Source organism: Pezoporus flaviventris, unplaced genomic scaffold (assembly GCF_033815535.1).
Source record: "Pezoporus flaviventris isolate CSIRO_AGI_PZ_B2104156 unplaced genomic scaffold, CSIRO_AGI_Pfla_v1 ptg000015l, whole genome shotgun sequence".
Classification (NCBI taxonomy): Eukaryota; Metazoa; Chordata; class Aves; order Psittaciformes; family Psittacidae; genus Pezoporus; species Pezoporus flaviventris.
The window spans coordinates 12683305-12709534 of record NW_026892563.1 but is presented as its reverse complement, the minus strand read 5'-3'; the positions used below and the strand labels follow the sequence as shown (position 1 = coordinate 12709534).

Here is a 26230-nt window from a genome sequence, read left to right as displayed (position 1 = left end):
TCTTGGATGGCTTGTATTCTTTTATTGGGGAAGCTGGTGCATTACAACATGCATGTTAGCTTACAGTTTAGCTTAGCCCTGCTGCAGTAAGGCTTCCCTCAAGTAAAATTTCTTTTAGGTTCAGGAGACGGGCATTGAAAAGCTCTTATTTATTTGCTGCAACTGTTGAATTTTCCATTAAAGATGAAACCAGGAGTAAAGCGTGTCTACCAGCCATTGGGTTTAAAAATGAGGCTAATTCTGTAAATATGCAATATACAAAAACCCTATCCATATCTTATGAGATGAGGCAAACTTGTGAAATTATTATCTAATCTAAATTTAATATGCAATTAAGGTTTTGTAATTATAACTTTAGGAAGAATTAACTTTGTAGTGTTTATACTGAAGCAAAAGTGCCAGACTGGAGACTGAACCATGACAAATGGGGGGAAAAACAGCATGCAAACACCTGCAAGCAGTTGCAAATGGCATACTATGATAGAAACTATCCTCAGATTCCTAAACCAGAAGGCAGTGTTTGTCTTCCTGAAACAAAATCAAGTTACATGCGTGTACAACCAGGTTTTGAAGTAGTGGGACACCTTCACTGGAAAAATCAATGAAGAATCCTGCGGTGTCTTACAAGTACAGTGAGACTGTTCTATGGAAAACATGGTATCAGCCCAGTTCAGTGATACTCAGCCGTGACACTGAAGTTATCTGGGCTGGTTTTACTCAGAAAACTCATGACAGCATCTCTCTGGTTTCCGTCTTGTAAACAGAAAATCCATTGTTTTCTTCAGCAATAGAGATGCTTCCAATGAGAGAAGTTTCTTAAGCAGTTCTCCTACTTCCTTTTGTTGGTTGTCTTGCAGCCAGAAGATTTCTAAGCAAGTCAGGATTCATGTCAGTTATTTGATCCACTTGTTTAAATAGGGGCTGAGTTAACTGAATTTATATGCTGAGGAGAAATTGATATTGTGCACACTTGCTCTGGAGTTATTTTGTATGTTCTTAGTATGCCAACAAGAAATAGTTGAAATTAAATTTAGAAAATAGCTATTTAAATATTGCTTTTGGTTTTATCTGTAACATTGTAGCAACGAGTTAGAAAAACACAGTTTCATCTCTAGCAGAGGCATAAGCACAGTGCTCTCCACAGCTGGGGAGGAGTCTTAATCATGTCAGTAACACTTTCTGTAGGGTGGGGAAGTGGGAAAACTGCCTCTCAAGTGCAGTGATGTGTGGTATCCAGAGCTGATTTATCCCCTTCTGGTTCCATTGAGTTGTTTGAATGTTTTTCTTTGCTTTGTTTACACATTCTGTGGTCTTTATCTACAAAATGTAAGTTAAACAACTCGTTATCTTGACCTTTTTTTTTTTATATATATATCTATTATTATTATTTTAGAGCAACCCATATCTTGTTAAGAAGCTGCCCCTCATTTTAGAAGCAGGAATGAGTGCTGGGGCTAAAGTCCCAGTAGGGTGTGGACCTCTTCAGGGTGTTCTCTGTGGGGTGGGCAGCTGTTCTGTGGGAGGAGGTTCTCCAAGCACATAAAGGCCTTCCCACAGGGGGGCCGTGCCCCAATGTGGCATTTGTGGAGTGATGGGGTTGCTCGTTGTGGTCACTCCCCAATGTAGTTCGCTGGTACGCAGAAACTATTCATGTATGCATTGCATTTTAATGTTCCATTTTATTTAATTGCTCCTAAAGTTTAATTGGTAAACTTATAGTCTTTTAATGGTAAAATTAAAGGTTTAGAGTGAAGGAATCATGAAGAGGGACTAATGTTTCTGTTGAGGGTGTGTGCTCCTCACGTGGTTGGCATTGTTCTAAGTGGCCATCACATAATGCCTCCTGGAGTTAATGCCTACGCTTTACCTACAGCAGAATTCCTTATGCCTATTACATGATGGTGAATGTCAGCAATGTGCACAGCTTTTTTTTAACCTTAAAGTGTTAGCATCTCACTAAGAGAACAAGTCAAGCAAGCCATGTAGTGACAGGACGAGGGGGAATGGTTTTAAGTTGAAAGAGTATAGATTTAGATTAGATACAAGGAAGAAATTCTTTACCGTGAGGATACTGAGGCACTGGAACAGGCTGTCCAGGCAAGTCATGGCTGCCCCATCCCTGGCAGTGTTCAAGGCCAAGTTGCACAGGGCTTTGAACAACCTGGTCTAATGGAAGATGTTCCTGCCCATGACAGGGGGGTTGGAACTAAATGATCTTTAAGGTCCCTTCCAGCCCAAACCATTCCATGATTCTAAAAAACTATTTGATGAAAATAGACTAACCTCATCAAAAATCTCTACAGATATGGAGCCAAATCTGTTGACACTAGTGGAAGTTTCTTTGATCTGGTGGACTTCAAAGTAAGACCAAAGTAATGAATATATTTTGGTCAGATGATGGGGAGAATCTTTTACTTTTGACCTTTCCTAGAAACCGGCTGTGGTGCTGTGTCAAAGACAAGTTTAACAACATTTTAGGTGTAAATTCTCATCTAATTTCATGACAGTAACTCAGTAACATTTTTTTCCTTTTGAGATCTTATTCCTTGTTCTCACTACTCGAAAGCAAAGTTGCATTGTTGTGACCTGAGTTTGGCTTAAGGTCCTCTTCCATACACTTTAACTAAATTCATGAGAAGCAGGATTTTTTATGAACCCTGAATCAGCCTTGCTTTTCACTGAGGGATGTGCAGGGTAATTAGACCAATATATTATGCGAGAAACTAAGATAATCTTCCTGTCATGCTTGGGCTTAAAAGGCTAGATCTGTAGTAGACAGTTTGTAACACTGCGTAGGATGTGATCAAATAGTTGTCTATTTTTACAGCATATCTGGAGAATCCCTACCACAGGCTGTTCAAATGTATACCAAAACTGTTGTTGCACCTTATTTCCTTTAATTTGCTTTACTGACTCACTGCTGTTGTTCTAAGCCATGTTTTCTAGACTACTTAGCTGTGGTTGACGGTGTTTCTTCTAAAACTGTGCTTCTAAAATAAATCAGGCCTGACCGGAGACTGCTTTTATTTGTGCAGTGACAGAGTGGAAAGGAGCCTTGGGTTGCTTTTTTGAAGTCTGGGGCAAAACCCTGGGTAAATACTCCATCTGTTGGTTTTGTATGGCTTCTGCATCTCGTGGGTCAGGTTCCCAAATTCCTCATCTCAGAAAGAGATGTGACACAGTGAAGGAAGTGGAAGACTATCAGATACCTGCTTTCTTCCTGAATATTTTCCTATATCGGGGTATTTGCTATGAATACATATATCATTACATTTTCAAAAGCTGGTAGCCACTGCTCTTTTGTATTTTATCTAAAAAAGTATTGCATATTCTGCAAGAAAAAAAAGTATTTTAGAGATAACTGAGGTAATCACTTCTAAGCATTGAATGCATCTCATAAGATGATCAACACATTTTTGTGTGATATGTTTCAGAAATGTCCAGGAAAATAATCTGTTGCCCCTGTGACAATGTAATACTTCTGAGGGATGCTAGAATAACCAAACTGGGACCTGTACTTTTATTTATCAACCAAACAGGTATAAGCAGTGGCATTGAAAGCTCTCGTTTACATCTCTGCCTCAACTGTTGGGTAGCTGGTTAGTATTTTGGAGTTTTCTGATCTTGTAAGGAGAGGTGAGGGGAAAGATGCTGATGCCAGTGATTTTCATAGCTGGTTTTAAAAGAGGAGTAGGCTGAGACAGGTCATGAGAGAAATCTGGAGGGTAGAAAGTATACTGAGAGGAGTTTTCATCAGCTCCTAGCTACCGCTATTAGTGCCTGTCCTCCTTATACACATGAAGCAGCTCGTAGAACAAATGGTTCTCATTTTGAATAAAAAATAGGTTTTAATTTTCCATGTGTGTTTTCAGTGAGCAGAGTTTGTAGAATTCTAAAAAATGGTGAGGAAATTCTTGATGAGGACACGGCCAACTAAATGCCTTTGTGTACTGCTTTTGACTTCCAACATTATTAGCCTTTCTTCATAGGCAGAGCTTGACAAGTTTATACAGACTTCAAGGAGACTTACAAAGCTCAGTCTGAAAAATACAGTATTTTAAAATACGATGGTAAAAGGTAGAATTCAGTATTGTAAGGGTTTCACTCAATTCCTCAACTAGCAAAAACAAGGTAAGTAAAATACCAGAATTCAGGGTAAGAGCAACACATTCAGAATAAAAGATGTCTGTAATTAGTTTCATAAATGGAGATGAATATGGCATGGTAGGGTGGAAACAGCTGGAAAATGGCAGCAGCATGCTCAGAACAACTGAAGGCAAAAGGCTAGAGATGTAAGTATTGGCTACCACAGTTTTTGTCAGACACATTAGTTCTCACTGAGTTGGAATGTGAGGATCAGTGGACAAATTTCTAATTTCATGCTCATATTCCTGCAAACCTCATGAACTTCAGAGGAACTGTACACCCATGGCAGCAATAAATTAATTAAAACCTGGAGTTCAAGCTGTAAATACTGTATTATAGAATGATTAATGGCTTAATTTTTAATTTTGAGTTCATAAATACCTACGTGTTTCATGAAGTGGATGATGTTTCATCAGTGCTTCGTGCACGTTGTGCATCTGAGTTTTTTTAACCTGTTTTTTTTAATGAAATGTGACTGATGCAGTCATGCTGTCTGTATCATTCTCACTTATAGTGGCTTTTGAACTTGGTGGCACATTTTAGCAACATTTAACAGAGAGATAGAAATCTCAAAGCAGCTTAATCATTAGAACTTTCATGTATGTAGAAAGCTGGGTAAAGGAAAAAGATTGTATTCCTCCTTCTACTGAGAGGCACATAGTGTCTTTTGCATACCAAAGAATCCATATGAACACGGAGCCTTAAGACACAAGTCTGTACCTGACTGTGTTGGGTTTGCATGGTAAGGTTTTGGTAGTGGGCGATGCTACAGGGGTGGCTTTTGTGAGAAGCTGCCCGAAGCTTCCCCCATGTCCAATAAAGCCAATGCCAGCCGTCTCCAAGAGGGGCCTGCTGCTGGCCAAGGCCAAGTAAGGCACTAAAAGGCAATGGAAGTGTGCTGTTTGGTTTGAGCTGGGGTTTACACTAGTGCTGTTCTACAGCATGGCTGTGAAATGCAAGCATTGGGCAAGGATGTGAAAGCAGGGAAGAGTACTAAAATTGCCTGCAGTTCTCAGTGTGGCTGCACAAGAGGAATTGGAGGTTTTGTGGTGAAAGTTCAATACTGTGAAGTTACAATGCCTTTCAGGAAAAGAAGGGAGAAACAAAAGATTTTATCACCAGGTCCTTGAATATGCACAAGATATGGGTATACTTTAAAAAAAGAAAAAAAGAATAATGTTGAGACTTGCTGTCTTCAACTAAGGCAGATGTTTACTTCCTAGACACTTCCCTTAACTGATCTTAATATATGTGTTAGATGCAGAAAAGTTGCTTCTCCTCTTTCCAGCAAATACGGATTTCCCCATCCTCTCTCCAGCCTGACCATGGGATTCAACAAAACAGCTGCTGACTACCCTTTGCCTGTTGGCCTGCCCCTGAATTGCCTGGCTGCCCTACATGGGCAGGAATGCAGAAAAGTAAAGAATTCCTGGTTTAAGGTTAACTTCTAATTATCTTAAAAGTCAAATACAATTAAGTGAGGGATTGGCAAAAGGGAGACTGTCAGGTTCTGTATCCAGCATTGAAGCTGGAGGGGTCAGACAGCAAGACTAACCCATTTTTCAGTTGATCCCTGTCTGTTTTAAGAGGAAGTACAAGTAAAGCAGCTGTGCTTTAGGAAGCAATTGGGCAAATGCTGTCCTTGGAAGGTGCTGGAGAGGAGCCAGCTATGCTTTAGCTGCTGTTTCCTTTACCCTGTAGCAGTACTGGTAAGACCTGCAGTGCCTGGATGCAGAGGGGTGCAGTGAGCCCAGGTGCAGGCGTATGAGGCGACTGAATCACAGCTCTGGAGTCCCATCAGGGTGAGGTGGTGCCCAGCCTGTGGGGCAGGACACGGGCACGAGAGTGAGAAGTCCTGTTTTTCCACATGTAATGAAGCTGGAGAAGCACCATGCTGCAGTGTCTCCAGCTTTCTGTCTGGTAAAAAGGTATGTATCCTTTTGTATCTGTAATACAGCAATGTCCTGATTGTAAGGGACAAATACTAGAGTGCTCCAGACTTCACTTAAAGCGAATAGGCTATGGAAGTGGAGCTATTTTGTCTGAGGATAATACTTGACATTTCTCTTTTTCCTCATGGCATTTGTGTGTGCTCTGGGCCCTTGTCTGGGAGGGGCTAAACTGTGCGTTAAAAGGCAGTAAGTACTGGTCTAACAACCGAGATAGAGGCAAGTAGATTAAAAAAAAAGGAAGGGGGGAATTTGTTCTTTTCTGGTTTGTTTGAAAACAAACTTTGAGAGAGACCAGATGAAGAGAATAACTGATCTTGGAAGAAGAACATGTTGTTGAATGTTTGGCAGTACTTAATAGAATGTGCCAGTGGAACAGATAAATGAGCCCATTGCTGTGTTAGGGACTCAAGCACCGAATACCATGGCTGCCTCCCCATACGGTACATGTGAATGATGGCACAGTGTTTTGGCTGTATGACACAGCTATAACCTCCAAGCTTTTGGGAGGGGAGAGGAAGGAGGGCTCCACTTGTTTATTTTTAAACACAAGTCTCTGCTTCCCAACAGTTGTTCTTAAAATAATTTATTAGTGGAAGAAATGTTTCTTCCATTATTAATTATAGAATCATAGAATAGTTACAGTTGGAAAGGACCTTAAGATCATCAAGTTCCAACCCCTCTGCCATGGGCAGGGACACCTCACACTAAACCATGTCGCCCAAGGCTTTGTCCAGCCTGGCCTTGAACACCACCAGAGATGGAGCATTCACAACTTCCTTGGGTAACCCATTCCAGTGCCTCACCACCCTCACAGTTAAAGAACTTCCTCCTTATATCCAATCTCAACTTCTCCTGTTTAAGTTTTAACCACTACAGTCCCTAATGAAGTCCCTCCACGGCATCCTTATAGGCTCCCTTCAGATACTGGAAGGCTGCTATGAGGTCTCCACGCAGCCTTCTCTTCTCCAGGCTGAACAGCCCCAACTTCCTCAGCCTGTCTTCATACAGGAGGTGCTCCAGTCCCGTGATCATCCTCGTGGCCCTCCTCTGGACTTGTTCCAACAGTTCCATGTCCTTCATATATTGAGGTACACCAGAACTGTACCCAGTACTCCAAGTGAGGTCTCATAAGAGCAAAAGGGCAGGATCACCTCTTACAGGAAAACATTTGCAGAATTCAGACTATTAATCACAAACTCCAATATTGGCTTATTCAACTTGCTTTGCTTTCTGTGGTAGGCATAGTACTGGCTATATTGAAACAGACCTTTTCTTTCCCCTCCATAATGTGCTTCTGAAGAGGGTAGATTACTAATGATACAAATAGATTTTAATTGTGCAAAAGTGAGACACTCTGTGCCTTGAAAGGCAATATCTGATTTGTAGACAAGACAGTAGAAAATAAGCTTTCACAAGTAAAATTGTTGTTGAGTTTTATAAATAATACCATACTGCAAGCAGGTGGCAAATGGAAATGGTTTGGTTTCTCACTTCTGGCAGGTGCTTTATTTTCGGGCATTGGGAACTTCTGTATCACCTTCAAATGTCTGGCTTGTCAAAAGTATTTGTTACTACCATCTACTGGTTGGTCTGGTCTTTTGCAACGCTTGTAAAAGCTGAGCCTAAACACTTGTTAGCAAACTTTTGCTTTGGCAGAAAATCGGGGTCATACTTTTATTTTTGGGATGAGGCATTGAGTCTGTGGTTTGGGTGAGACATTGAGGTTATGGTTTGGCAGCCTGGTTGGCCTAGTTGCAGGGATTCTTGTACCCAGAAGGTCAAAATGACCAATGCCAGATAACATGAGGTTTGTAATGAACTCAGTCTGGTGGTTTGGTAAATAGACTTTATTGGGCTGACTTTGTACTGGCAGGATTTATATTGGATGTGGCTTGTCTGTCTAAACGACTGTCACTTTCTGCTGGTTCAGACATTGCCTGTCTTTCTGCACCTGGTATAAATATGACACATGCTCAGAGCTGATATGGGGGAATCAAGTTTCTGCACATAAGCTCTTTACAGATCAAATTTGTACTGCTACATAGCCTAAGGTTTTTCTATTACTTTACTTTTCCCCCCATGCTATCTGGTATATTTGATCATGGAACTGTGGCTTGACAAAATGAGAAGTTACTAAACTTGCTTCATCATGGTTTTGGATGTAGGAATACCGAATTTCCATTTCCATGCCTAAGTGTTTGCCAGAGTGACACTCTTTGTGAGCAGCCGTGTTCTTTTCATCCCCAAATTCACTTTAGGATGAAAAGCCTGCTCCCCAGATGGACTGTTGTACTCTTCTAGTCAAAGCAAAGTCTCTGTAGCCCTCAGCAGCAGTCTCTCGGTGCTTATTTGAGAGAAGTATTTACAAAGTGGTTGCTTTGAAGGCAGGTCAGGAAAGCTTTTGTCAGTTTATGCTGCTCCAGAGGCTCAGCATGCCATTTACTGGGAAAGGGGGCAGCAACCTCAGAAAGCACAGCAATCACTGTGTGTAGCTTGTTCACCCATCGCAGCTCAACTCCTTCACTGCAAGTGCAGGGCTCTGTGTTCCTCCCAGCATTAAGTCCAATTATATGACCTTTGTTTGAAGAGTGGTGTGAGATTCATCTTCAGCAAAAAATAATCTTCTTAGTGGGCTGTAAATTGAAAATAATGATTCCTTCCTATTTTTGGAAGTGACTTGCACAATCAACAGTTTATTGTGTGAAGACCTGAATGAGGCAGGCTTGGAGAGCAGAGTGCTTATTGGGTTGGGTTCCTGTTGTTGAAGTTGCACGGACTGTTTCGGGGCTCTCTCTTTGCCCTTTCTTAGGGTTTGTAAATCCAGTCTCCATTTGATTCTTCTCTTTCTCTTTTAGGACAATTATTCTGAGTGACGGCCCTTGCAAACGCTTCTGAGTGGTTATCATGGGCTTCATTGCCTTTCTGAAGACCCAGTTCATAGTTCACCTCCTCATTGGGTTCGTCTTTGTTGTGAGTGGACTGATCATTAACTTCATTCAACTATGCACACTAGTCCTCTGGCCCATAAACAAGCAGTTTTATCGACGAGTAAACTGTCGCCTTGCTTATTCACTTTGGAGCCGTGAGTATGCTTGAAAGGGATGTGAACACTGGGGGTGGAGAGGGGAGTGGGTTTTGTTTCTATTTTTGTAAAGAAAAATGTGTGTATACATATGTATATGTATATACACAATGACACAGGGGAGAAAGAAGTGGTAAGTAGACTCTTTCAGAGCAGTTCAAAGCAGCCACCTTTTCTGAAATAGTGGGAAAACATACAGAAGTCAAGGGACTGGTGCATATTGTCACTCTTATTAAAAAAAGTGGGAGATAAAACTCTTCCCCAACACTGTCTTGACTGATAGGAATTGCTGTCTCAATATCATCTTCATCCAGCATCAGACCCTTTGCTAAGTGATGGGGAAGGGGGAATTCACAGAGACTGCTTCAGGAATTAAGCATACGTGCCATATTGACCACTTACTTATGAGCCCAAATCAGCTGTATGGTCTGCAGATTGAGATGTCTGTCTTAAAGTATCTAGTGAGTCGCCTCTATAGCTGAACTGCGTGACAACTTCAGAGTCCTCTTATACCCTACAGTGTCCTCCTCTGATGCCAGTATCTTCTCTTGTGAGCAATTTGTCACTCTTCCCCATTTGCCTGTGGGATGGCTCTACAGTGAGTGCAGCTGCTTTGCTCTTTTTTTTTTTCAGGCCTTTGCAAAACTTCCCTGTGGATGCCCTTTTTTCTTACACAACTTAACAGGGGATTGGTTTTCTGAAATGGATGTTTAGAAGGCTCCGTAGTCCAAATGTCACCTCCTGTTTCAGCAGTGAATCATCTAATCCATTTCCGTTCTCCATCTCCTCCCAGTATGCATGGCTACTTAGTGGTCAGCATCCAACTCCCACTTTGGGTAAATGAGTCACCTAAATGAGTATTTAAATTACAGTTGAGCAGTCCACTGACAGGCACCCACATTTCTTAAATCATGGATGTGAAGCACTATCAATGCAAACTCTCCAAATACCTAGTTCAGTTTATTTTTAAGCTTGTTCTCCTTGTCCTTTCTGTTCTTTTTGTCTTACCTATTGAGAATGTTGTGAGAAGCACAGGAGAAAGGAAATTAAATAGAGAGTGACAGGCAAACAGTCAGGAGAAGGAAGTATTGTGATGGAAGAACTTATAGGTATGGGATTTACTTTTTATTTGCTTGTAAAAATTTCTTAATGTGATTTTAAATAACCTAGAATCTGATCTCATTTTGAAAACTATTGTCGCATTGATAGTTCGGCTTTTCTGAGAAACTGAGCTGCTTGTGCCTGTAAGGTTTATAGGTTCATACACTTGATTTCTGCAAGTTAGAATTGTGCATGGAAAAAAAACATGTTTTAAATGCTGTTGTATCTTCTACACACAGGAAGTAACTTATACCACTGTTCAAAAAGGTTTGGAGAAGCTGAGTAGATTACTGGGTTGTACCTAGGGTAACCCCTCGTGTATAGCCTATTATAAATTAAATTATTGAGAAATTAAACTGTGAAAATTGCTGTAATAAATGTAATAGGGGATTGTAGAGTGCTGATGCTCTGTAATGGAAGAACTGACAGAATATGTGCTTCAATTGTGATTTATAATGAATTAAGCTGTGTAAATGCAGCAGTTCAAATGTTGCCATTCATAATGAAATATATTTCACTATGTGGAAGCCTTTTGGCAACGAACCTGTAGATTGGTGTTCTGTTCTAGATGCTGTGTTTTGCTCGTTTACCCCAAGCTGTCTAGTTTTCAGCTGAAGGTGTTCACGTCAGAGCTGTCTGTAATGGAAGCTGCTCTGCCTGTCCACCATGGGATTGATGTGCAGGGGTAGATATGCAGGTAATCGTCTATGTGGCTGTGTACTATAGCCAGCTGAAAACCAGGTTTTATTCTTACTGTCTCTCTTCTCAGATACATGAAGCACATCTTCAGAAGGAGGAGGAGATACTCTAGCCAGTGTTAGTGGCAGATGTTTGTGGAGAAAAGTGTCAGGCTCTGGCCTCAGTGTCAATAAACCCTTTGCAGCACATGTAGTTCGTAATGGGTAGTCTGTACTTCAAGCTCCCCTAGATCAGCTCTTTAAAGGTGACTCATACCTTTGGAGAGTGCAATGCATTGGGTTTTGTCTGATTGCAAAAATAATCTCGCAAATGTTAGTTAGTACTTTAAACCGCAAGGTGCACTGTGCCTCTTTGCTTTATTTCTGGGTGGCATGTGGGATCCCTGGATGAAGGACAAGGTTAGCTGTAGCAAGGTGTTGTTTGTCTCCTACAGGAGGTATCCCAAGCAATGCAAGTGTTCCCTTTGTTCAGAAGGATGGGCTTGCTGTAGCAAGGATTGCTGCCACACAAAATAGCTGTAACTCACACACTAAAAAAAAAGGAAATAAGCCTGCTCCTGGTTATAATTACATCATTTATCAGTACACTTGTAAAGGACAATCTGTTTCCTCTTATTAATTCTCTGGCTTATCAAGTCTCCTCTCTCAGTATGGACTCTGGCAAATCTCTCAGCAAAGCTTCCTCTGTTATTTTAAAGTGAATGGTACTAGAAATGCTCTGCAGAAAATCATCCACACCTGCAGGTTTTTTTTCTGATTTTGAAGAAACACACCCATTTTATTTTATTTAATATAAGAAAATGCAGCAACTGTAGTAGGTACTGGAGATGTTTCTCCTTAGTACATGGACAGCAATGGAAAGGGAAAATTGCTGAGTACGACACCGTGTTTGGTACCACTATTCCATTCTTCTGGCCACCAACTTGGTGGAAGAGCATACCTCTCAACTGAGGACACTCTTACTGTCCTGTTTCCCTTTTTATTGAGCCAGGATAACCAGAGCAAGGAAAGGTAAGTGATGACGTCATTTGCAAAGGAGTCAAAGCTGGAAAGCAATGATAGAAACCTCTAGTTTGGTATAAACCGTGATACTGTCTTTCCTCAGCTGTATTCCCAGTTGACTGGAGTTACACTCTCTTGATCATCAAGTTGCATAACTCTGTCATGCCCCCAAAAGAGTGAGTTGTGAAAATGATACAGGGGCTAACCTGGTAAATAAGTGGCCACACAGGGAATACAAGTGAAAAAAAGTAATGCTAGAGAAGCTATGTATCTTTGTCAGACCAGGATTTGTTTTCCCTATCGTTCACCTAAATATTGCGTTTGCCTTCTCCCTGATGTGGTGCAAAATTGGACCTGCTCTTGTTTAGTAGTATGGCTAGATTACCCTGCTGTGATCCTGCTCATCAGAAGCTCAGAAGCTGTTGTGTAGGGAGGCACTTCCTTATTTTGCAAAACCAGGGCCTCCCAACACGAAGTTGATATACCGCATGGCAGAACCTGACATAGAAAACGGAGCAGCGTTTTCCCTGCAAGTTTGTCGTAGTAATGAGACAAGATTTGGAACTTTTTAGCTGCCATAATTGTGCAGCCAAATCTTGATTGCATCCATATATCACTGTAATGAGAAAATGCCAATGACTACAGTTTGCATGGAAGCAAATCTTCCTACTGGAAGAATGAACTATTCTCATACTTTTTATAGTTGTCCCATGATAAAAGCAATGCCTTCCATCTGCCTCGTTGTGCTGAAATGAGAGAAATAGGCTAACCATAGCAACTACATTCAGTAGTGCTTGCTGAATTTAAGTGAAGGAGTTTTTAAGATGAAAAAGGGGAGATGGAAAATTAGAAGAGTGGGTAACAAGGGAAATATTCAGGGTAGAGTAAGAGAGATGCTGGGGTATTGAAAAGCTGGAGAAGACAGAGATGAAAGGGCTAATTCTTTCTCTGCAGTAAAAGAAAGACACAATTTACCATTCCTGTCTTTGCCCAGGTATTTTGATAAATTAGCTCACTTCTCTGGTGCTTCTGACTCTGTGTTGATGACCATAGTACAGAATGATTAGAATCCTCTGTTCTAATGTTAAAATCTGTTGCAGAAGATCTGTGGCACTGTATCCCTTTAAAAGGCCTTTATTAGTCTGTTTACCTCCATAGAACTTGTTTCATGTTGAGTAAAAGCATTAGGCTGCATCTATGCATAGTTTATATTCCACCTGGGAGAAACTGTACTCATTTAGTGGAGCAATCGACAGCTCAGCTGTCAGTTTTCAGGCACAAAGTTCAGGGTTTTTTTCCAATGATGATGAAATTTCACATTCATAATGCCCAAACTTGTCCCTGTTAAAAACTTGCTAAATTATCCGTAATGTATATATCTAGTGCCCTAAATACTGCTTAAGGATGGTGATGTGATTTGGTCTATACCTATCCAAGCTTTCACTTTGTGTCTGCTGGGTTGGATTGAAAAGGTGATAGTGTTGTTGGGAATTAGAGACTAGGCACTGAATGGGGCTGGAGAGGAAACACTGAATAGGTTTTTGTAAGCAGCACCCCTAACTCCTCTCTCCATCTTTGTCATGTTTGTTAGAGTTGGTAATGCTGCTAGAATGGTGGTCGGGCACAGAGTGCACCCTGTTCTCAGACGAGGCCACGGTGAACACCTTTGGGAAGGAACATGTCATCATTATCTTGAATCACAACTTTGAAATTGACTTCTTGTGCGGCTGGACTATGACAGAGCGCTTTGGAGTGCTAGGGGTATGTTGGGCCCTGAGCTTTCTCTTCATCTGGAATCAATTTAAAACTCCTCTCTATACAGTTTCTTTGCATTTGAATTTCCAGATATAATTCCATCAACTCTTTATCATCTTAACTTTAATGTCCTTGATCTCATTGTACAAATCAGCAAATGACATTTTTGGATTGTTGTTTTCTTTCTTTCCAAGAGTTCTAAAGTCCTTGCTAAGAGAGAGCTACTATATGTGCCCCTAATTGGCTGGACATGGTACTTCCTTGAGATTGTTTTCTGCAAAAGGAAATGGGAAGAAGACAGAGATACAGTTATTGAAGGATTAAAACGCTTGGCTGATTATCCTGAATATATGTGGGTAAGTGTTGAGTTCCTCCTCTAGTATCAATTGCTAGAAGTGAAACGGTGATGGAGGTACTCAGTGGTACTGTAGCCAGATGTATCAGGAGAAGATCTGCTCACTGCTTTCTTCAAGTGTTGCCAAGGAAAACCCATGCTCTGAGGTCTTTTGGATGTGCTGGTAAAGTGTTACTCCTTTTTCCTGTTGGTAAGGGAAGTCATTTGGGAAACAGTTCAGAAGATTGCATAGATGTTTAGAAATTTGATGATAACTTATAAATCAGGCCTGTGTAATACTTGTTAATTTTATCTGAATTTATTTTTATGTTTAAAACAAAATAACAGTCCATATTTGACTAGTAAATCTATATGGCTTTAAGCTACATTTTCTGAGGTAGGCTAAAAAAACACGAAAATGAAACCATCTTTCCTGGAGAAGTGGGGGTGATGCGCAGACCATGGATTTTGATAGGAGTTTTGTTAGCATGTTCATTGATCTGTGAAATTACAGGTTTCCCAAAACGTCTTTATGAGAACACATGGCAAGGTTACATCTGCTTTTGCAGTGATGCTTTTCCTTTTTATTTTGACTTATTTGAGTTAAGGATGAAACATCTATGTTTCATTATATGCGATGTTAGCTTTTACTGCAGCTACACAGTGGTATAATCAACCTATTAACTTTTATTTTTGCTTTGAATGAAAACATGTTGATAAATTTACTGGTTTGCTTTTATAGTAGTGCTTGTACAGTTATTTGGCTCATAAAACATTTTAAGATGCTTTTTCTGTTCATTTTAAGTGATTTTTCAATATCCAGTACAGCTTGTTAAAATGAATAGTGAAATAGTAAGCCTAACTAGCACGTTGTGAATGTGTCATTTGTGATCTTTTTCTATCATTACAAAGATATAAAAAAGATACAAAAAAATAACAATCTGGAGGATGTATTTTAAACTACTTAATTGCTTGAATATACAGATATGAACTACATTTAATGTATCCTTCTGATTAGGGCTGAAAAAAGAAGTAAGAACCCAGCCAATTGAAAAATCTTAAGACTGAACTTTAGTTGCAAACCTATACATTTTAATGATTCTGTGATTGAAAACCATGGACAAGTCTCTAGGGAAAGCAACTAGAAAATGTAAATGCAAAATGTTAGTTAGCATTGATTATTTAAATCAAGACTTCCTGCTTGGCAATTTAAATAATGAATAAAATTGGCTTGAGTGGATCAATTTCATCATTTTTGTGCATTCTAAATGCCATAATTAGGGCTGTCTGTGCAGCCTGCATTGGGGAGGTCTTTCTCACACATGCATTGCCGTGCATAATTCTGGACTTCTCTTGCTTATTTGGTCCAAAAGGATCACTGCACTATTGAGTAGAAGAGGGTGAGAACTCGGTATAGAGGAAAGAGCTTGCACTGCAGACTGCAGTTGAGATTGTGGTGTTGCTACCTTGTGCTGTCCTCACCACTTGGTGGTTATTGGTCAGGTTTTCATGAGGAACATGGCCTGAAGGGCCACATGAAGATTGCAGGGCCAGTTCTTGTTCTCTCACTGTGCTTCAGCAGGTCTAGCTCTTTTGTCTATGGCTTCATGGTTCTAATGGTGCAATGGGGGCGATGTCCACTTTTCAGAAAGACCAGGGATAAACAGAAATTCACGCTAGGGCCCTCAGAAGAGCTTTGTTTGACTGCTCTTGGCTTTGCCTTGCTTCTGGTCTCACTCTCAACTAGAGCAGAGGCCATATAAAGGCTGGAGGACAGATGGATATATTCTGCTACTTGAAGTCCGTATGGGAGAGTTTAAGTCTTTAGTAGTTACTCAGGGTACTGCAATCAGAATAGTGTCCCATAAGATGAACAAGGTAAAGATTTTGGAGAAAAGCACCATTTTTCATGAACACAACTAGTACAAATGAAAAAAAAGAAGAGAAAAGCTTTCAAACAAGTCTTGTTTTCAGGTGAGTAATTCTGGTTGTACAGTACAAATTTTAAATGAGGTAGCTAGTGATTAATATGTTTTTTCCTAAAGTGGTCGTGTACTGATATTTGGATTGCTTTTTCTGATTTGTAGAGTAGTCCATCACCAGCCAGCCAAAGCCTTCAGGGATTTTTCTTTTTTTAAGTAAAAGTTTCAGGTATAGCCATATTAAGACTTTTTGTCGCCTTAAATTTGGTACCAGTGTTGTTAAATAAAGTTGTAAATGAGTTGCGAGGTGGTGCTTATGCCTAATAATTGGTGATCAGATGAGACAACTGAAGTGTGTGTGCGTGCATGGGTGTATGTTTATCTTACACAGATTTTCAGTATTCTGCTCAGTTTCTTTTGATCTCAAGATGTCCTTGCTTTTGCCTTTTGTCTCCTTGTACTAGTTTCTCCTGTACTGTGAAGGAACCCGTTTTACAGAGACCAAGCATCGGATCAGTATGGAGGTAGCTGAATCCAAGGGGTTGCCTAAACTGAAATACCACCTGTTGCCCAGAACCAAAGGTTTCACCACTGCTGTCCAGTGTCTCAGGGGAACAGGTACTGGCAAGCTACTACTTGGTCTTTGCAGTAATTGTAACGTGTTGCTTAGTATGTTCTGTGTAGCACAGTGTAGTATACTCTTACTGTTCATTAGATCCATTGCAATTAGTGAGTTGGCAGTGATAAGCATTCAGCATATCAACCATTAATTTCTGATTTGCCACATAACTCTCAGATACCAGTCATAAAAAAAATTTAATCCTTTCATGTATGTCATTGTTGCTTAGTTTGTCAAGTCTGTCTTGTGTTTTGATAACTTACGTGCTAAGGAGATGGGAATGTCAAGTGTGTGATACACATAAATATGACATGAAAACACGAAGTAGCGAAGGGCATTGCTACCTTACATCATTAGTGCAAGGCTTGCACAAGGCTCTTTTGCTTTCTCATGCAAGGATACCAGCAGCGTGGTTGCTAGAATTGCTATAACAGCCATGTTTTCTTTTTTACAACAGTTTCAGCAGTATATGATGTAACACTAAATTTCAGAGGAAACAAGAACCCATCTTTATTAGGAATTCTTTATGGGAAGAAATATGAAGCAGACATGTGTGTAAGGTGAGCATGTAATGATGGAGGTGAGCCCTAAGATGCATGCTTTATCATGTTGATGTGCATTCAGGTTTACAAGAAATGTCCTTTCCTGTTTTAGCGGTGAAAGACTTTGTAGAAAATGGCACTGATTATCCATTGTGCTGAGGTACAGCAGGAACAGTTTTCTCCCTCAGGGGAGGCAGAGTGCTGCAGCCCTAATGGGGAAGGAAGGAAATGTGTTCCAGTTACCAAATACTGCAACGTTTTAACCTTTCAGTTGGGAAGAAGGCTGCAGAGGTGATGGGCAGAGCTGGGATCACTCATTTGAAAATGATCTAATTTTAACTATTTACATTTGCCAGACATATTCCTGATGAGGAAAGTGAGCAGACGGCTTAGCAGCTAGCAAAACGGCTGGTCTCGCCATTGCCACCTGTAATCCTGTACTGATGGCAGATGCGTGTAGCATGTCTAGCTAGATCTGGGGCGCACATGCATGCATCTACCTTTCTGTAATCAGACATAGAAGAGCAGCTGCATTCAATTAAGTATTTTATGGCTTGCTAATAGAGATGCGAGTTGGTTTTATTTATTGGTGAGGTAGTGGGAGGAAAGAAGAGAAATGCAGTTTTCAGTAGTTATCTAGAAGAGGTTTGGATTCAAGATGAGGATGATACTGCCAGGTACAATTACTAATTGTACACCACCAAAGAAACAAACTGCTATGTTCATATAACTTTGAATTAAAATATATTTGTATACTGAGTCAACATGCTCAAAGTCATTTTCTACACTTGAAGTTTTTCTCCATTTTGGAGAGGAAGCAGTGAGAATAAGGAAATTATTTTTATAGTCTTTTTGCTGAAAATTGGATTTGTCCATAATGTGCCAATAGACTCAGTTTATCTCAGACAGAGGAAGCGTGTAAGCTCTGGTTCTTGGCGTATGTGTGCGCAGTTACCTGTGCAGAGATAAGAAACTTAGCTGGCTGCAGAGGATCCGGTCTTTCTCCTGACTGGCTGTAGAGAAAATCAGCTGAATTACCAGATGATATTGCTGTGAGTACCCTCTAGTGGTGATAGCGATACAGTGACAACTTTACTGCAGAGCTTTCAGCGAATTACTTTCTACTGAGTTTTCACTAAGCATTATTTATATGAATTGAGCAGCTCCTCCTGTTAGAGCTAATGAAAGAAAATCTGTAAAATCTGGTGTCTGATTGGTTTATGGGATACAGAAATGATGAGAAATGTATTAGAATATCTTCCCTCAGTGCTGGAGACTTCAAGGCTTTAGTACATACTATGAAAATATATTCCCTGATTGAACAGCAGCAAGTAAGTGGTATCTGGGATCACTGTGTCTAGAGCCCTCCTAGATGTCAGCCTGCTATAAAAGGGCCTTGATACAGTCCAGGTACTGCCAAAATACGCTTGAGCTGTGAGTGAGATGTGTGGCTGCCCTCTAAAAAACAAGCAACCTCTTTCTGAATTGATCCAGGACTAAGATGTATGCCACTGAGAAAGGAGACAATACATTTCTGTGTGTTAGTGGCTTATCTTTGAAAATAAAAGAATGCAGGAAAATGGTTGGCTTTTCACCACTGGAAAGAGGCTCTTACAAGATGCTTGTTTTCACTGAGGTCAGGTAATTTTTGTATGCACCCAGAAGTGCATGCCTCAATCTGTAGGGCTGGAGATGTGAGGAAAGCCAAGTGCAGCAGCTGTAGAAGATGTTTTCCATAGAGTGGTACAGAGTGAATTTTTAACCACCCCTCCATCCATCCAAAATGTGGTTTCACTAACAAAATGTAACAAACAATTATCCTGGGGTTTGCCACTCTTTTGTCTTTTTCCAAGCTCTGGGTGCCTCAGTCTAAGCTCATTGGGAATCAGCTGGTGGCAGCTCCAGTGAAAGAAGAACACTGAATGAGAAAGGGTTGTTTCACTTTGCTCTGAAGTTGGTAGGAACTTACACAGTTTCTTTTGTCTTAGGAACCTGAGGTTTTAGGATGGAGAATCAGGTGTTAAAAAATTTAAGTCTCAGTTCTTTTCTGCTTTTAAGACCCCTGCCATCAGTGACAATACCTGTAGCTTATCCCCATCATTGAATAGAAGATCTTCCCTAGTAGAGATGAAAAGTCAAATACCTAGATTTTCCCTTAATTCCTTTTTTCTTTTTTTTTTTCTTTTTTAATCTCTCTACTAAACTAGGAGGTTTCCTCTAGAAGATATCCCTCAAGATGAAAAGGAAGCTGCAAACTGGCTTCATAAGCTTTACCAGGAAAAGGTAAACAGCTTTGCTTTTTCTTCTCTTTTGGGAGTTTCATGAGGTAGTGTATTAAGGCACTGAGTAATGCACACTGTTGCACTGTATGGAGAGAAGAGATGGAAATACTCTGTGTAATTAGGCAGCCATCCCTCAAACTGCTGGAAGGAGCAGTACAGACGAGTCCCTTGGCCACAGAAGGCTGGCTGGTGAGTAGGTATCAAATTGCCAGGAAGCACAATGGGATTCAGAGATATGCCTGAGTTGCAGAAGACTAATAGCAATCCACTGTCTTTTTATATTCTCCAGCTCTTGGGTCTCTGTCATACATTTGTAAAAGCTTCATTCTCCCTGTGGGTGTTTTTAGATACTTAAGAAGAGTGATAGCTGTCTATCAGGGACAGGCGGTCTCGGCTCTTAGTTGCAATTGTCCTTTGCTTTCATGTTTTTTCCGTTGTTTCTTTCCTTCTGCCTCCTGTTAACGCCTCTGTAGTGGTGTGTGACATGGTATGGACAGTCCCTGGCTTCTGCTGACAGGGACTGGTGTAGCACATAGCCAGCATGCGTTCAAACAGCCAAAAGCTTTTCTTCATCCCTTTCCTTTCCCTTGTAGTTAATTTCTTGACAGATTTAACAGTTCTGTGGGGAGGAGGAGTGAACTGTAATTCATGTTGCCCAGCCCTGATTGGTGGATTGTTGAACTTGAAATGTGTATCTTGATTTTTGTGTTGCCTGTCTTTGTGGAAAAAAAAGAGGAGCACGGAAGCTTTAACTATCTTGGGCTTCCTTCTGCTGTGATGACCTGTGCTGCAGCATTTCCAAGCTCATATTTAGTGTGTAGGTAGGCAGCAGATTGTTCTGAGTTTCACTTTGTTCATTTCAACCTAATTTGTTTAAATATCTATGCTTTAATTAAGAGGAGAGAAATTATCTCACAAAGAGTAGCTATCATCTCACCACCTCCCATTAGCAGGCATATCAAACTAGTTTGTAGGTTTCTGATGTTGCTGGGCTGGAACATTAAGGTGTATGTTACAGAGGTGGCCTTCCTCTGCCTGGCTCCTGCTTTGTAATCAGTAAATGCAGAGCACTAAATGCAGATGTGGCACAGAGCATTCACTCCTCTTGGTGCTATTGCTTAGGCAGAATGCTCTGCTTTGCTTCCAGATGGAGGGCTTTGTGTTCTTGCTGGTGTTGACTGTACTTCTGCTCAACTTTGGTGTGAGCTGTTGCTGTGGAGATGTTACTTATATATGTGGATATTTATATGTTGATCTTACGGTGGTACCAACATGTTGTAACTGGAATTCTTGAAATACTCTTCCTGCACAGAGGGTCTGTCCTCAAAACAGATGTGTTATTGGCAAGGAACACCTTGTGCTTCTTAGGCCTTTTAAGGGATGCTAAAAAGTAGAACAGCTTAAGTGGGAAAAAAAGAGAAATAGTCAAACTCGAGCCACCCTTAATAACGGCTTGGAAACTTTACCGAACATTCTTACAAACTGAGGGAAGACTGTGGGCACTCTGCTCCTCTGAGTGATGCATTTCATGATTGCATCTCTCCGCAGGCTCAGCTCAGTATGCAGCTGCTCTGTTGAAGACTTCGGGTTATGGCTAGCACAGTGTTGTCTCTGCTGGTTAGCTTGTGCTTTGTCTCCTGCTGTACATACAGCACTTTGCTGTGCTTTGCTAACCTTTCTGGAAGTAAAAACAGGAAGAAAAAGCACTCAGCAAATAGGCAGGTAGTGTCTGAATTAGCCTCTGGCCTGACACTGCCCTAAATTCCCCTGCAATTAAGAGAAGAGATGAAGGTTTTGTAATGGAGAGGCTGATACAATGTCAGTTTCTGATGGTGGCTAAGATTGCCTTCAGAGAGCTTATACAGTGGCCTCAGCGATCAGCGGAAATGCCCAAATAAATGACAGCAGATGGAAATGGATGCTGTGTACTCTGTATGGGTATTTACCACAGATACTGTCCTTGATGTTGTCCTACAGTGGACTAGTCTTGGATCACTTGGTGTGCAAACATTACAAACCTGTTTTCTCCTATCTTCTCTTTGTTCCAGGATGCTTTGCAAGAGATGTATAATCAGGAAGGCATATTTCCTGGCCAGCAGTTTAAACCTCGTAGGAGACCATGGACGCTCCTAAACTTTCTTTTTTGGGCCACAGTTCTTCTCTCTCCTCTCTTCACATTTGGCTTCGGAGTTTTTGCAAGTGGATCACCTCTCCTCATCCTTGCATTCCTGGGATTTGTTGGAGCAGGTAATAAAAGCAGAGACAAAACTAAGCCCAGAGTGACACGTAACAGGATCCATTACCTCCAATAAGTTCTGTGTATTAATTAATCTGGATGGGGCTTGCAGATGAGTATTTGGCACTCACTCTGTAGTCTTTATATTGTATAGCATTTTTATTATTTCGAACGCTTTAATCCAGGCAGGCTTGCCTTCATATCTTGGGCAATATCTACAGCAATCAATAGCAAGTGAGTCTTACAGCCCATTATTACGGTTCCTGAAGGAGGAAATACTTTTAATGGATACCTTGCCTGTGAATGAAAAACCCCCACAACCAACCAACAAAACAAACAAACAAACAAAAGCAAGAAACAGAAAAAAAAAAACAAACTCTCCCCAACAAAAAACCCTAAGGAAAAAAAAACAAGCCCATAACCAAATACCAAAACCAAATGGGGGCTGGGGAAGGGAATATACCTCAGTGTTCACACTACATGTTCTGTTAATCAACATAGAAGCATTAATTATATTTTTAAATATAGATTGTCCTCCTCTTCTAGTGATGCCTGACCTGTGATCCATATGCAGCCTCATACAACGCACTGTTGGTCTGTAGTCAGCTACTGTCTTCAGGATTAGGTTAACTCATGTTGGTTATGCCTGTGTGTTTGTTACTTCCTGAATCCTTGAACTGGTTTTAATACGCTCCCTATTTCTCTGTTATATTTTAAAGCTTCCTTTGGAGTTCGTAGACTGATAGGAGTAACCGAAATAGAAAAAGGCTCCAGCTATGGCAACCAGGAATTCAAGAAAAAGAAATAACTGACAGCTGCAGTTCAGCACATATAACCAGACTATGGTGTCCAATTAACTTCAGTTAAAAAAAACAATGAACACTTAGAAACTGTATTTTCTTAATAACTGATGACTAATATTAATGAATAAAACTTGAGCCAAGAATGAAGAAGTTGGAGGCATCAACTGAAGAGAACGCATCAACTTTCTGCCTGTTTAAGGATTACTGTAGTCAAACTGTGGGAGAAAATCTGGGGTGGGATGAAAGAAGCAGCTAATTTTTCTTGCTTTGTTAGGGGACTTGGGAGTGGGGGAAGAAAAGAGGGCATTGGCCGTGGCCACATGCATCTTCAGATGACTGAATACACTCGTTTCTGTCAAGAGCACTACACTTACTTTTACAACAGGAGCCATTGAATGTTTCCTCTTGCTAAAGCCAACATGTTTGTTGATTTCCAACTTTTTTTTATTAATGAGCCAGGAAAATCAACCCTTCTTAAATTAATTGCAGATGTTTATTTGGTTAGAGTAATTCTGGAAAGGCTGTGTTGTCATGGCTGCAGATGAAATCCTATTTGTCTGTTACAATGATACTTTTTATTTTTAGGCAACATCTTAAAACTTCTTTAATGTGAGGGAATGGGTAGTGGAGTTTGGAAGCAGTGCGTTATTGATCAGCACATCCCGTAAAACAGATCCACTAGTATTAAAACAGTTTAAAATTCTCATCATACCTCCTGCTAATTGCTCAAGGCTGTTTAATTTCAAAGTATTACTTCAGTCTCGAGTGTTGTTTCCCTGTTTCACATCCTACATGTATGATGATCTTGTTTCTCTTTAAGGGCTTGTTATGTTTTCTGAATTAATGGTGACTGAGGAATTTAGAGTTGTGTGAAGAAGGAAATTAATTCGGTTTTTCTGATGTTTTCTCCTATTATTTCTATTTGAATCTCTTATTGCCAAAGTCCATTTCAGCCAACCTCTCTCAGTAAACTGGGAAGCAGCAGCAGAAATCAGCACAATAGTTTTCAAAATGTCGTCTTTTACAAAAATCTGAAAAGGAGAGAGGTCTATAGCAATCAGATTTCAAATACTGTCATTTCTTGAACTTTTAATGAGAGTTTTGACATTGATTCAGATGGGGCCAGGTTCTTACTGGCCTTGTGTACTGCAGTGATAGGGTGTGCTGCATTTTCTACTTGGACATGCTTTAGATGTTAGTCTGAAGTATATTGCAAGGTGAGCTGTGCTGTTTAGAAAGAGTATAGGGTCTCTTCAGGGATTTTAAATATCTTTAGTTTTGCTTGTTGACTTTTGACACTGAAAATTAGAGATTAGAATCATGCTGTACCTGTGCTTTTTTCCGGACACACATTCTGAGATTTTTGTAGATTGCTGCTGTATGGGTAGCAAACAGATGTGTTATCTAACCGGTGTACCTGTATACTCAAGTCTGAAGGCCACAATCTGCATTTGGCTATGCTCAGAAGTTGGTGAAGTGGGTTGCAGATCTAAAGCTGAGGGCAGAAGCTGACTCTCGGGGTCTGTATTTTTAACCCAGCTGCCACTACTTATCTGACTTTTGTAAAGAGCAGATCTTATCAAAGCAGTGGTCATTATTTTCATCTTTGCTCTAGTAGCCAAGATAAGAGAGTAATAATTTACCTTCTTTTCATATTTACTGTAACTGTTGGAATGTAACCTCTTACCCCACAGGTTTTTCTGTTTTCAAACACTGGAAAAGCAATTTTGTAACTTAGAAAAATATTTTACTTGGGGTCATTAATCAGTGTTCTGTCAGGCACTTGATTTTTATTTGTGGTCTTTTCAACAAGAGGTTTTGAAAGATGACCTACTTTGTCTGTATCCTATTAGACTCATCCTCACTGAATCACTGTACCTGTAGCCCCAGCATTCATATGTCATCTTTGTCCCCTCAATAAATCTTTACTAAGATAGGGATGCAAAACTGTTGTTAATCTTAGTGGAATTTGGAATATGCTTTTGAAATTGAGGAGAACAGAGCTTAGCCAGGACTCTGTTTTCCTTGCTGAATGTTTGTGTAATTTGTCTTTAAATACGGTTAGACTTCCAAATGCTGATGAAGATAACTCTGATTTTTCCCCTGTGTTTTAACCAGAGGACTAAAAGCAGTGGGCTTTTTGTTCTTTTCTTTAGTCTTTCATTTCTTTTTCCTTAAGTAATTCAGTAATGGATATAATTCCTGCTGCTTAGAGAGGTTACAAATGCTGTACACTTGCTTCCTGAAGATGATACTGAGTTTATATAAATTGTACTGGCTTAGCAGAGTGAGTCTTGCAAAGCAGTCTGACCACTGACATGTTTTATACTTACATTTTGAGCAGTATATTAATGGGCATGAAAAGAATTTCACAAAATAAATCCCCTCTTAATACTGAGAAGAGGGGAGATGGTTAAAGGAGAGGGGAATTAATAACCTTTCTCTTTACGGGATTCTTTTCTCCTCTTAGTGCATGTAGCTCCCTATTCTGAATCATGGGATTAGTGCATGTACATCAAGGGGAGAATAATCAAGATTTCATATTTTCTTATGATAACTTATTGGTCATGCTTTCTTTTTGAAAATATAATACATCATCACTTACTTAACTTTTGCTCTTCTAAACAGACATATCAGTACTCATTTTGAAAACTGAAATATATAGCAATGCACAAAACAGTACAAAACCAACACAAGTCTCTTCATTTTGAATTTTATCTCTTCAATAGGGGTTTTTTATACACATGCACGTGCACATGTACACAGAGTATGTATAAATTAAAATGACTGGAAATAGCTGAAATTAATGTCACTAATGAAGATTAGCAGGTGGCTTGGATTGGAAAAATGAGCATAGATTTTATATCTTATTTTCTTCTGGTTTAATAGAACATAGCTTGTATATTTGACTACCAAGCCCTTTAAGAGCAATAATAAACAAAAATATATCATGTTTTTCGTCTTTTGCTTTTCAACCACACTAGGTTTAATAAACTTAAAGCTATGGGAGCATTTTCTCTCTCCACTCTTGAAAACTTTCACTTACTTTTTCATTGTTTAGACTAAATACCATATTCTCCAGTATGGACTTGCAAGCTGACTGCCATGGAGTTCAGCATTGACTCCGAAGATGAATGGTTCTCCGACTGATATGGACAGATGCTAAACTCTATGCCTTGACAGCATTTGACATTGTCATAAAGAACGATCATGTTGCTCTCGTCAGCAGTTCCAAGGTAGCATCACGTTGACCTACATCTAACCTGGTGGGAGAGCTTGGAGACTGCTGGAGTAGTGGCATCTCTCACTTTGGAAGGCACGAAAAGCTGATGCTGAAGAAGGACTGGATAATTGTTATCCAGAGGTCTTGGCTCAGTAGGAATTACAGTTCTCTGTTGCCCGTTGTGGGCTGAATGTGATCTTGCAAATGACTTCGGCACAAAAAGCATGGGCAACATTCCTTCGTTCTGCTTTAAGTTATCTTGAAGGGCTCTACACTTGCTTGTTGACCAATGAATATAGCTACTACCTTTGTCCTAATTGCCTAGTATTCACAGAAAAAGTCAGCGTGTCTGCTCACTTCCACATGATACCACTTGTCTCAGTCATGGATGTCTGTATTTGCTCACCTGTGTTTTCTGCAGATGGTACGGTTACAACCTCTTAGCTGGAACTTTGAGCTTTCCAGTTCAGCCAACCCTGTAGAAACTGTCTCACATAGCTGGGGTTTTGTCTTCCTGCATTTTGCCCTGGTTG

At 40.2% G+C, this 26230-nt stretch overlaps 1 protein-coding gene across 6 annotated transcripts in view; it reads left to right on the top strand.

Annotated features, from left to right (window-relative positions):
- AGPAT3 (1-acylglycerol-3-phosphate O-acyltransferase 3) overlaps window positions 1-25427 on the top strand; it is a 95031-nt gene extending 69604 nt beyond the window's left edge. For 3 of the 6 annotated variants that reach the window (XM_061453456.1, XM_061453461.1, XM_061453460.1), the window contains 8 exons: window positions 8953-9180; window positions 13573-13742; window positions 13931-14092; window positions 16457-16610; window positions 17069-17171; window positions 19361-19436; window positions 21484-21682; window positions 22391-25427. In XM_061453456.1, the coding sequence (XP_061309440.1) occupies window positions 9003-9180; window positions 13573-13742; window positions 13931-14092; window positions 16457-16610; window positions 17069-17171; window positions 19361-19436; window positions 21484-21682; window positions 22391-22479 (1131 nt within the window). In that variant the 5' untranslated portion in view covers window positions 8953-9002 and the 3' untranslated portion in view covers window positions 22480-25427. Of the gene's footprint in view, window positions 1-5634; window positions 6075-8952; window positions 9181-13572; window positions 13743-13930; window positions 14093-16456; window positions 16611-17068; window positions 17172-19360; window positions 19437-21483; window positions 21683-22390 lie in introns of those variants that run through there. The other 3 variants (XM_061453459.1, XM_061453462.1, XM_061453457.1) reach the window with 2 other exon arrangements.
- The last annotated feature ends 803 nt before the right edge of the window (window positions 25428-26230 follow it).